The 12,104-nt window shown below is 41.4% G+C and overlaps 1 protein-coding gene across 3 annotated transcripts in view; it reads left to right on the top strand.

Moving 5' to 3' along the window:
• The window catches only part of PALLD (palladin, cytoskeletal associated protein), a 389,315-nt gene that overhangs the window by 159,226 nt on the left and 217,985 nt on the right, over positions 1–12,104 (top strand). For all 3 annotated transcript variants that reach the window (XM_070045831.1, XM_060301374.2, XM_060301375.2), the window contains exons 3-5: positions 3,125–3,191; positions 10,418–10,523; positions 11,840–11,914. In XM_070045831.1, coding sequence (XP_069901932.1) covers positions 3,125–3,191; positions 10,418–10,523; positions 11,840–11,914 — 248 coding nt within the window. The remainder of the gene's footprint in view (positions 1–3,124; positions 3,192–10,417; positions 10,524–11,839; positions 11,915–12,104) is intronic.

The following is a 12,104-nucleotide window of genomic DNA, read 5'->3' as shown; positions in this document are numbered from 1 at the left end:
CCAGCCTGCCCTGAGCACCGGAGACGGCGGCTGGGGGCGGGGACGCGTGGTCTGGGGGAGCCGGGGCCTCAAGTTCAGACCCTGTGCCACTGCCGTGCAGTCCCGTGGCCTCACGCGGCCCCTTCCCCTCCCTGGTTCCTCGGGTCTCTGGTCTGTAGTTGGACACAGCGTCCCCTCTTAGTGAGGCTCATCATCGTGATGACCAAATGCCGACGCAGCCGATGGCCAGGCACGTGGCACTACTCAGAATGGGTGTGCCCTTCCTGGCCACACCTCAGTCCAGTCCTCAGAGGTGTGGTGTCCTGAGTGGCTGAGCAGCTCCGAAGAGGCAGCACAGAACATGTCCGGGCCACTCAGAAAGGACAGAAATCAAGGAGGGACCCTGTAGGCGCTTCCCACCAGAGCAGATGATGTAATTAAAGGTTCAGACGTGGGGAGAGGCCAGGAGGGGGCGCTCTCCGCTCCTCTGATCTTTATCCGGAGCCCCTGTTGGCAGAGGCTCCCTTGCACCCTGCATTCCCATCCCTCCCCGGACCCCCAGCTTTATGCCGTCCCATTTCACTAACCACCACGTCATGCGTTTATTTGTCTGCGTCTGTGTCCGCATAGAATGGAAGCTCCCCAAGGGCAGGGAGGGGTGTGCTCTTCACGCCAGCATCCTTGTTACACAGCTGGGTGTGCACGAGACTAGTGGAAATAGCAGGCTTTTAGTTTACTGAGCAGAACTCATGGGTCATCTAAGTTTATTATTTTGTTTCAAACAGGAAAGGTGTGTTACAGGAAAATTAACCTGACATAGATGAAGACAAATTTGAGAGAGGGATTTGGGAGGACAGGGTGGTCTGTGTGTCGTGATGGTCCAGGACTGGGGATTGCTGTAGAAATAAATAGGAAGGACCACAAACACCCTGCGGTCACCTAAGCAGGGCTTTTACCATCAGTAATAGCAGGAAAGCCATGGTAGAGAACAGTCACGGGAGGGAGCACGAGGCGCTCTTGCCAAGAGAATTAGGTAAACGTGTACATTCTCAATGTATCAACAGGCAAATAGAACCAACTACAAAGAGCACAAGTATACAGCAGCAACTAACACAACAATGTAAAGCAATTATACTCCAATAAAGATGTTAAAAAACAAAAAAAAAGCACATGTAGTGTGATTGCATTTGTACAAATACATGCACAAATATACAGCCATCCCTCCTCATCCGAGGTTTCACTTTCCGTAGTTTCAGTTACCACGGTCAACTGTGATCCAAAAATATACGGAAAATTCCAGAAATAAATGGTCAGTTTTCAATTTTGCCATCTGAGCAGTGTGATGAAATCGCTTGCCTCAGCTTCGACCGCCAGGATTTGAGTCATCCCTGTGTTCAGCGTGTGCTGCCTGTTAGTCACCTAGGTTGTCATGCTGACTGTCCCAGCGCTCGTGTTCACTCACCCTGATTTTATTGATACTAAAAATGGCCCCAAAGCACCAGAGGAGTGATACTGGCAGTTTGGACGTGCCAGAGAAGCCGTGCAGTGCTTCAAGTAAAAGGTGAAAGTTAATAAGGAAAGAAAAGAAAAAAAAAGTATGCTAAGGTTGCTAAGATATACGGTAAGAACAAATCTTTTGTCCTACAGGTTGTGAAGAAGGAAAAAGAAATCCATGTTCGTTTTGCTGTCGTGCCTCAAACCCTAAATGTTACAGCCACAGTGCATACATAAGTGCTTAGTTAAGATAGAAAAGGCATCAAATTTGTACAATAAGATGTTTTGAGAGAGACCACATTCATATAACTTTATTATCATTTTTGTAATCATAATTGTTATATTCTATTTTATCATTAGTTATTGTCGTTAAACTCTTACTGTGCCTAAATTACAAATGAAACTTTACCTTAGGTGTGCATATTTAGGAAAAAGAGTACTAACAGGATTTGGTGCTATCAGTGGTTTGGGGGTCTTGGAATGTTATCTCCCTTCAATAAGGGGAGGCCACTGTATGTTTGTTAATACATTCAATTTATCTGAAAAATACAAGCCAGACTGTTAGCGTGTGCAGAATGGCACCAGGGAAGGGACCTACTGGTCTTCAGTATTACATCACACAATTCTGTGCTACTTGGTTACTTTTCTATAAGCGTGTATTATTTTACATTAAGATATTTTAAATAGATAATTTAAATAACTCGAGTTAAGTATGTCTCATAAAAGAAGTATCAAGTATGTACTTTTGGGGCTTCCCTGGCGGTGCAGTGGTTAAGAATCCGCCTGCCAATGCAGGGGACATGGGTTCAAGCCCTGGTCCAGGAAGATCCCACATGCCGTGGAGCAACTAAGCCTGTGAGCCACAACTACTGAGCCCGCACACCTAGAGCCCGTGCTCCGCAACAAGAGAAGCTACTGTGAAGAGAAGCCCACACACCACAACGAAGAGTAGCCCCCGCTCGCTACAGCTAGAGAAAGCCTGCACACAGCAATGAAGACCCAACGCAGCCAAAAATAAATTAAAAAAAAAAAGAATGTACTTCGAACCATCACAGTTATTTTAAGTATTACCTAAAATCTCTTGTCACAAAATACATGAGCATTAAAATGTAAGGACAGTTTGCATTTTGGGCTAAAAATCCAACAAGGGGACCCATAATCTAAACACAATAACGAAGCAGATGAATTTGGGAAGGAATGATCCAAAATTAGAAACCCTCCTATTCAAGAATGAAGCCATATCAGAGTCAGAAAGCATCTCCTAATTAATGAGAAATGAAGGTATTGGTGATCCACACCATGTAATCTTCTGGGAAAGAGTTGAAGTTTAAAACTATGGATGTTCTACACACAGACACACATGCATTTATTTCATAGTTGGGAAGCCATTTAAAATCGTGGTTGTGACGGCCAAAGGGACAAAAATGAAACTGGTAATAAATCTGACACTAAACCCATACTGCTTTGAAGAAAGCTTTTCTTGGTGGTTCTGTTTTTACATGATTATCTGAAAAAACAGTCTGAGTAGAAATGGTCTGAACCATTCTCTGTTTCAGAATAAGACTTTGTACATTATTGTCTGAGTGAAGAGCATTACCTTTGGAAGCAATTACAGGTACTACTTACATCTTTTTTTTTTTTTTCCACTCAGGTGCCAGTTCAACAGATTCTGACAGTGAAAGTTTAGCGTTCAAATCAAAACCTGGAGCCATGCCACAGTAAGTACCTACAGTTCCATCAATTATAAGCAAAGGCTGTCAACAGAGTTGTGCTCTGTGATGCCACTTGTGTTGTGCTCTGAGGAGGTCAGCTGATGTCAATCAAGAACCAAATGCTTGAACCTAGAGCACAGTTTTTAACTTACGAATTCAAACTTTGAAATCCGCATTTCATTATCGATGTGCCAGAGGCTAACCGTCCACCATGTTAGTTTCAATGACAACTAACAGGTTATAAATGTATGAAAGGAGCACTTGTGTTGAGGGAAAATCACTTAAATCATTACTAAAACGTAAATGTCAACCAAGTTATCCATACACATTAGAACATATCTAATTAGGCCAGAAATGGGCTTCCATTTGGATGAAGTCTATTTCTAGTTAGATCTTGTCATGAAAATCTCAAAATTGAGTTTTTCCTACGAAGACATACAATGTTAGTATCTTAATCATTTTGCAAAAATAAAGTAAAATTGTTCCCATCCTTCCTGGGAGCAAAGACTGCCATTGCGTTCCTCCTGCCTGCTGTTTGCTGCAGAAGATCTGAGGAGGCATGAAGAATACCAATGTCCAGGATCCACCACCAGAGAGCTGGCATCTGGGTTGGGCCCTCAGATGTAAAGGACTTTATTCTGCATTTGTGAATCCAAGCAGTTGTATTTTGCCGTGTGGCTGACAGTGTCTTGGTGCCCCGACCCAGTGTCAGGCCTGAGCCTCTGAGGTGGGAGAGCCGAGTTCAGGACATTGGTCCACCAGAGACCTCGCGGCTCCACGTAATATCAAACAGCGAAAGCTCTCCCAGAGATCTCCATCTCAATGCTAAGACCCAGCTCCATCAAAGACCAGCAAGCTACAGTTCTGGACACCCTATGCCAAACAACTAGCAAGACAGGAACACAACCCCACCCATTAGAAGAGAGGCTGCTTAAAATCATAACAAGGTCACAGACACCCCAAAACACACCACTGGATGCAGTCGTGCCCACCAGAAACACAAAATCCAGCCTCATCCACCAGAACACAGGCACCAGTCCCCTCCACAAGGAAACCTACACAACCTACTGAACCAACCTTAGCCGCTGGGAGCAGACACCGAAAACAACAGGAACTATGAACCTGCAACCTGCGTAAAGGAGACCCCAAACACAGTAAGTTAAGCAAAATGAGAAGACAGAGAAGCAGACAGCCAATGAAGGAGCAAGGTAAAAACCCACCAGACCAAAAAAATGATGAAACGGGCAGTCTACCTAAAAAAAATTCAGAGTAATGATAGTAAAGATGATTCAAAATCTTGGAAATAGAATGGAGGAAACACAAGAAACATTTAACAAGGGCCTAGAAGAACTAAAGAGCAAACAAACAGTGATGAACAACACAATGAATGAAATTAAAAATTCTCTGGAAGGAATCAATAGCAGAATAATTGAGGCAGAAGAACAGATAAGTGACCTGGAAGATAAATTAGTGGAAATAACAACTGCAGAGCAGAATAAAGGGAAAAGAATGAAAAGAATTGAGGACAGTCTTGGAGACCTCTGGGACAACATTAAATGCACCAAAATTTGAATTATAGGGGTCCCAGGAGAAGAAGAGAAAAAGAAAGGGACTGAGAAAATACTTGAAGAGATTATAGTTGAAAACTTCCCTAATATGGGAAAAGAAAGAGTCAAGTCCAGGAAGCACAGAGAGTCCCATACAGGATAAATCCAAGGAGAAACACACCAAGACACATATTAATCAAACTATCAAAAACTAAATAGAAAGAAAAAATATTAAAAGCAGCAAGGGAAAAACAACAAATAACATACAAGGGAATCCCCATAAGATTAACAGCTGATCTTTCAGCAAGAACTCTGCAAGCAGAAGGGAGTGGCAGGACATATTTAAGGTGATGAAAGGGAAAAACCTACAACCAAGATTACTCTACCCGGCAAGGATCTCATTCAGATTTGACAGAGAAATTAAACCTTTTACAGACAAGCAAAAGCTAAGAGAATTCAGCACCACCAAACCAGCTTTACAACAAATGCTAAAGGAAGTTCTCTAGGCAGGAAACACAAGAGAAGGAAAAGACCTACAAAAACAAACCCAAAACAATTAAAAAAATGGTAATAGGATCATACATATGAGTAATTACCTTAAATGTAAATGGATTAAATGCTCCAGTCAAAAGACATAAACTGGCTGAATGGATACGAAAACAAGACCCACATATGTGCTCTCTACAAGAGACCCACTTCAGACCTGGGGATACATACAGACTGAAAGTGAGGGGATGGAAAAAGATATTCCATGCAAATGGAAATCAAAAGAAAGCTGGAGTAGCAATTCTCATACCAGACAGAATAGACTTAAAAATAAAGACTATTAGAAGAGAGAAAGAAGGACACTACATAATGATCAAGGGATCAATCAAAGAAGAAGATATAACAATTGTAAATATTTATGCACCCAACATAGGAGCACCTCAATACATAAGGCAAATGCTAACAACCCTAAAAGGGGAAATCGACAGTAACACATTCATAGTAGGGGGCTTTAACACCCCACTTTCACCAATGGACAGATCATCCATAGTGAAAATAAATAAGGAGACACAGCTTTAAATGATACATTAAACAAGACAGACTTAATATTTATAGGAATTCCATCCAAAAAAACCAGAATACACTTTCTTCTCAAGTGCTCACAGAACATTCTGCAGGATAGATCATATCTTGGGTCACACATCAAGCCTTGGTGAATTTAAGAAAATTGAAATCGTATCAAGTACTTTTCTGACCACAACACTGTGAGACTAGATATCAATTACAGGAAAAAATCTGTAAAAAATACAAACACATGGAGGCTAAACAATATACTACTAAATAACCAAGAGATCACTGAAGAAGTCAAAGAGGAAACCAAAAAATACCTAGAAACAAATGACTTTTAAAACACGATGACCCAAAACCTATGGGATACAGCAAAAGCAGTTCTAAGAGGGAAGTTTATAGCAATACAATCCTACCTCAAGAAACAAGAAACATCTCAAACAACCTAACCTTACCCCTAAAGCAATTAGAGAAAGAAGAATAAAAAAACGCCCAAAGTTAGCAGAAGGAGCTAAATCATAAAGATCAGATCAGAAATAAATGAAAAAGAAATGAAGGAAACAATAGCAAAGATCCATAAAACTAAAAGCTGGTTGTTTGAGAAGATAAACAAAATTGATAAAACATTAGCCAGACTCATCAAGAAAAAGGAAAAAAATCAATAGAATTAGAAATGAAAAAGGAGAAGTAACAACTGACACTGCAGAAATACAAAGGATCATGAGAGATTACTACAAGCAACTCTGCCAATAAAATGGACAACCTGGAAGAGATGGACAAATTCTTAGAAATGCACAACCTTCAGAGACTAAACCAGGAAGAAATAGAAAATTTAAACAGACCAATCACAAGCACTGAAATTGAGACTGTGATTAAAAATCTTCCAACAAACAAAAGCCCAGGACCAGATGGCTTCACAGGCGAATTCTGTCAAACATTTAGAGAAGAGCTAATACCTATCCTTCTCAAACTCTTCCAAAATATAGCAGAGAGAGGAACACTCCCCAACTCATTCTACGAGGCCACCATCACCCTAATACCAAAACCAGGCAAAGATGCCACAAAGAAAGAAAACTACAGGCCAATATCACTGATGAACATAGATGCAAAAATTCTCAACAAAATACTAGCAAACGGAATCCAACAGCACATTAAAAGGATCATACACCATGATCAAGTGGGTTTTATCCCAGGAATGCAAGGATTCTTCAATATATGCAAATCAATCAGTGTGAGAAATCATATTAACAAATTGAAGGAGAAAATCCATATGACCATCTCAATAGATGCAGAAAAAGCTTTCGACAAAATTCAACACCTATTTATGATAAAAACCCTCCAGAAAGTAGGCATAGAGGGAACTTTCCTCAACATAATAAAGGTCATATATGACAAACCAACAGCCAACATCGTTCTCAGTGGTGAAAAACTGAAACCATTTCCTCTAAGATCAGGAACCAGACAAGGTTGTCCACTCTCACCACTATTATTTAGTATAGTCTTGGAATTTTTAGCCACGGCAGTCAGAGAAGAAAAAGAAATAAAAGGAATCCAAATCGGAAAAGAAGAAGTAAAACTGTCACTCTTTGCAGATGACATGATACTATACATAGAGAATTCTAAAGATGCTTCCAGGAAACTACTAGAGCTGATCAATGAATTTGGTAAAGTAACAGGATACAAAATGAATGCACAGAAATCTCTTGCATTCCTATACACTAATGATGAAAAATCTGAAAGAGCAATTAAGGAAACACTCCCATTTACCACTGCAACAAAAAGAATAAAATACCTAGGAATAAACCTACCTAAGGAGGCAAAAGACCTTACGCAGAAAACTATAAGACACCAATGAAAGAAATTGAAGATGTTACAAACAGTTGGAGAGATAAACCATGTTCTTGGATTGGAAGAATCAACATTGTGAAAATGACTATACTACCCAAAGCAATCCATAGGTTCATTGCAATCCCTGTCAAACTACCAATGGCATTTTTCACAGAACTAGAACAAAAAATTTCACAATTTGTGTGGAAACAAAAAAGACCCTGAATAGCCAAACCAATCTTGGGAAAGAAAAACGGAGTTGGAGGAATCAGGCTCCCTGACTTCAGACTCTACTACAAAGCTACAGTAATCAAGACAGTATGGTACTGGCACAGAAAGAGAAATATAGATCAATGGAACAGGATAGAAAGCCCAGAGATGAACCCATGCACATATGGTCATCTTATTTTTGGTAAAGGAGGCAAGAATATACAATGGAGAAAAGACAGTCTCTTCAATAAGTGGTGCTGGGAAAACTGGACAGCTACTTGTAAAAGAATGAAATTAGAACACTCCCTAACACCATACACAAAAATACACTCAAAATGGATTAAAGACCTAAATGTAAGGCCAGACACTATAAAACTCTTAGAGGAAAACATAAGCAGAACACTCTATCACATCAATCACAGCAAGATCCTTTTTGACCCACCTCCTAGAGAAATGGAAATAAAAACAAAAATAAACAAATGTGACCTAACTAAACTTAAAAGCCTTTGCACAGCAAAGGAAACCATAAACAAGATGAAAAGACAACCCTCACAATGGGAGAAAATATTTGCAAATGAAGCAACTGACAAAGGATTAATGTCCAAGATTTACAAGCAGCTCATGCAGCTCAATATCAAAAAAACAAACAACCCAATCCAAAAATGGACAGAAGACCTAACTAGACATTTCTCCAAAGAAGATATACAGACTGCCAACAAACACATGAAAGCATGCTCAGCATCACTAATCATTAGAGAAATGCAAATCAAAACTACAATGAGGTATCAGCTCACACCCGTCAGAATGGCCATCATCAAAAAATCTAGAAACAATAAATGCTGGAGAGGGTGTGGAGAAAAGGGAACCCTCTTGCACTGTTGGTGGGAATGTAGATTGATACAGCCACTATGGAGAACAGTATGGAGGTTCCTTAGAAAACTAAAATTAGGGCTTCCCTGGTGGCTCAGTGGTTGAGGGTCCACCTGCCAATGCAGGGGACGTGGGTTCATGCCCCGGGCTGGAAGGATCCCACGTGCCGCGGAGCGACTGGGCCCGTGAGCCATGGCCGCTGAGCCTGTGCGTCCGGATCCTGTGCTTCACAACGGGAGAGGCCACAACAGTGAGTGGCCCGTGTACCGCAACAAAAACCAAAAAACTAAAATTAGAACTACCATACCACCCAGCAATCCCACTACTGGGCATATGCCCTGAGAAAACCATAATTCAAAGAGTCATGTACCGCAGTGTTCACTGCAGCTATATTTAAAATAGCCAGGACATGGAAGTGACAGATGAATAGATAAAGAAGATGTGTCACGTATATACAGTGGAATATTACTCAGCCATAAAAAGAAACGAAATTGAGCTATTTATAGTGAGGTGGATGGATCTAGAGACTGTCATGCACAGTTAAGTAAGTCAGAAAGAGAAAAATAAATACCGTATGCTAACATATATATATATGGAATCTAAAAAAAAAAAAAAGTTTTGAAGAATCTAGGGGCAGGACGGGAATAAAGACGCAGACGTAGAGAATGGACTTGAGGACACGGGGAGGGCGAAGGGTAAGCTGGGACAAAGTGAGAGAGTCTCATGGACTTACACACCACCACATGTAAAATAGCTATAGTGGGAAGCAGCCGCATAGCACAGGGAGATCAGCTCGGCGCTTTGTGACCACCTAGAGGGGTGGGATAGAGAGGGTGGGAGGGAGACGCAAGAGGGAGGAGTTATAGGGATATATGTATACGTATAGCTGATTCACTTTGTTATACAGCAGAAACTACACACCATTGTAAAGCAGTTATACTCCAATAAAGATGTTTTTTAAACATAAATAAATAAAGTAAAATCTACCGAAATTTTGTAGAAAACTCCATGGACATCGAGATCGTGGTAATACACTTCATTGATTTGCTAGTATATACATAACAATTGCAGCCATTTAACATCCAGCAGTCACTGAACATTCATGTTAAAGGGATCTTAATAAGATCACATACTGTGCCACCTGTGCATGCAGTCAGCTATCTCAGGTTTAGTGAAGTGACCTGAGTCGCTTGAGATTACACAGCCCATGACTTAGCAAAACTGGGCCTGGAAACATGTCTAAGTTTTATGCACCAAAGCAAAAATTCCAAGGTACTCTTGACTTTACACAGTGAGAAGCCAGAACAAAGAACAGCTGCTAGACTGAAAATAGACCATGAGAACTCTGCATTAAGTATAGAACCCCCAACCCTACACGTTTTACGTATCTGCTTAGTGTTAGAGACTGACCTTTTTCCAAGTATTTTCTTTTCTCTTAGGATTTCCAGTTCAGTAATTTCAGCTGTCTGGTAAGAGCTGAGATACATAGTTACATGCGCTATTTTTCCTTTTTCTGTGTGTTTATTTTACTAATGTCTAGGGCCATCTGTGCCTATACAGACCACCGCTATTCTAACTGTAGGTCGTGGGTCCTGATGTCGGAAGCACTTAGAGTTGAAGCGGGTTGAGTAGACATAAAGAAACTGGGCTATTCTGTGGACATGTTTCAAAGAATACTTCCTGCTTAAAAAATTCTGAGTGAACCCTTGGCCCCTTATCTTCCAGGGCTCAGAAGAAAACAACTTCCGTTTCCTTGACGATAGGATCATCATCTCCAAAGACAGGGGTGACCACAGCCGTGATTCAGCCACTGTCTGTCCCTGTTCAACAGGTAAGTGTTCCACAGCCTACAAGGAGTCAAACTCACTGAAGAATATAACTAGTACTCCCTTGAAATATTTTCTAAGTGGACACAGAACTGGGAGATAAGAAAATGGTAAATAAAGTTCTTCCTTTTAATGCACTAAAAATAATCTCTAATCACAGACATGCCACAGGGCTTCCTTGGTGGTGCAGTGGTTGAGAGTCCGCCTGCCGATTCAGGGAACACGGGTTCGTGCCCCGGTCCGGGAGGATCCCACATTCCGCAGAGCAGCTGGGCCCATGAGTCATGGCCGCTGAGCCTGCGCGTCCGGAGCCTGTGCTCCGCAACAGGAGAGGCCACAACAGTGAGAGGCCCGCGTACCGCAAAAAAAAAAAAAAAAAAAAAAAAAAAAAAAAATGCCACCGATAAATCAATATCTGCATTTCCTTTGGGAATTTCTCTTTCTAGCAGGCAATACTCTGATAAAATGGCATCTGTTTTAGCTATTACTGTTGGATTCTCCCCGTATGAGCCATCTTCTGTGTAGCCAAATTCATTAGCTCCTTTAAAACAAAGTAGAAGACTAGAAAAGTCCATCTGCCGACAAAAGTTTTCCCGTCCTCTAAGAGCTAAACAGATAATACAGAAAAAAATTCGCATTCCTTCCCTTCACCATGCAGTTTTATCCTGCTTTTTTATTTCATTGTAAGACTGCTTTATCCAAGAAAGAAAAGCAGTTAGAAATGACTGGAAAGTCATTGTAGTAAGTTTACTTTGAAAACACAAACATGAAGGTTTTTTTAATGTAAAAGATTAAAATCTAGATGTTTCTGAATCAACTGTGATACTTCGTGCCGTGACGAGTATCTTCAAACCCAACACTTTTGAAATGTGAACTCATTCGTACCTCCTGTGTCTAAGGAACATCAGTGTGCCCTCCGGCTACCGGGCACCCATGGGTATTTTAGAAATTCTAGTATGTGACTCACTCTGTGATGTGTAGCGTACACAGCCAGTGAAGAAAACACATCTGAGATCATAAACTGGAAAAGAACCAACCAGTAGAAGTTACTCAGTGATGGCACGTATAGTAGATATTTCCTTTAAACCCCTAACCCAGAGTGGACTTTACAGAAATAGTTGTGATTAAGGCAGTGGACTCCTTTTAGTATTTGATATTTAAGTATTGGTAAGTATGTAATGAATGCTAAGCCCTGTCAGCGGCCGTGCTGTCACCCACACGGGTCCTTCTTGGGCACCGTCCCGGTAACGCCAGGTCATAGAGCCTATCTTTTCAGCGGTTCGTATGTTCCAAGTTTGACCCACGTGCCTCTGCTTTTCAGGCTCCCAGCCCCACCTCGTGCCTCTGCCGGCCAGATGGACCCACAGCCGCCTGCTTCCCGCCTGTTTTCACCAAGGTCTGACATCTGTGCGTCTCATTCAGTGGGTCTGCTCTGGGCCTTAGGTTCCATTCCCCTGTGGCTTCGTGGAGCAGTGTTTAAAACTTACAACGAGTGGATGAGCAGGCCCTTTTCATGGTTACCTTTGGGCTGAGTAGATATTTGTTGTGCAGCTGCTGTGTGACCGTAATTTGTAAAGGGTCTGAGA

This window comes from Globicephala melas, chromosome 6 (genome assembly GCF_963455315.2).
Source record: "Globicephala melas chromosome 6, mGloMel1.2, whole genome shotgun sequence".
Classification (NCBI taxonomy): Eukaryota; Metazoa; Chordata; class Mammalia; order Artiodactyla; family Delphinidae; genus Globicephala; species Globicephala melas.
Note: the sequence above shows the minus strand (reverse complement) of the source record. Positions and strands in the feature narration are given on the sequence as shown.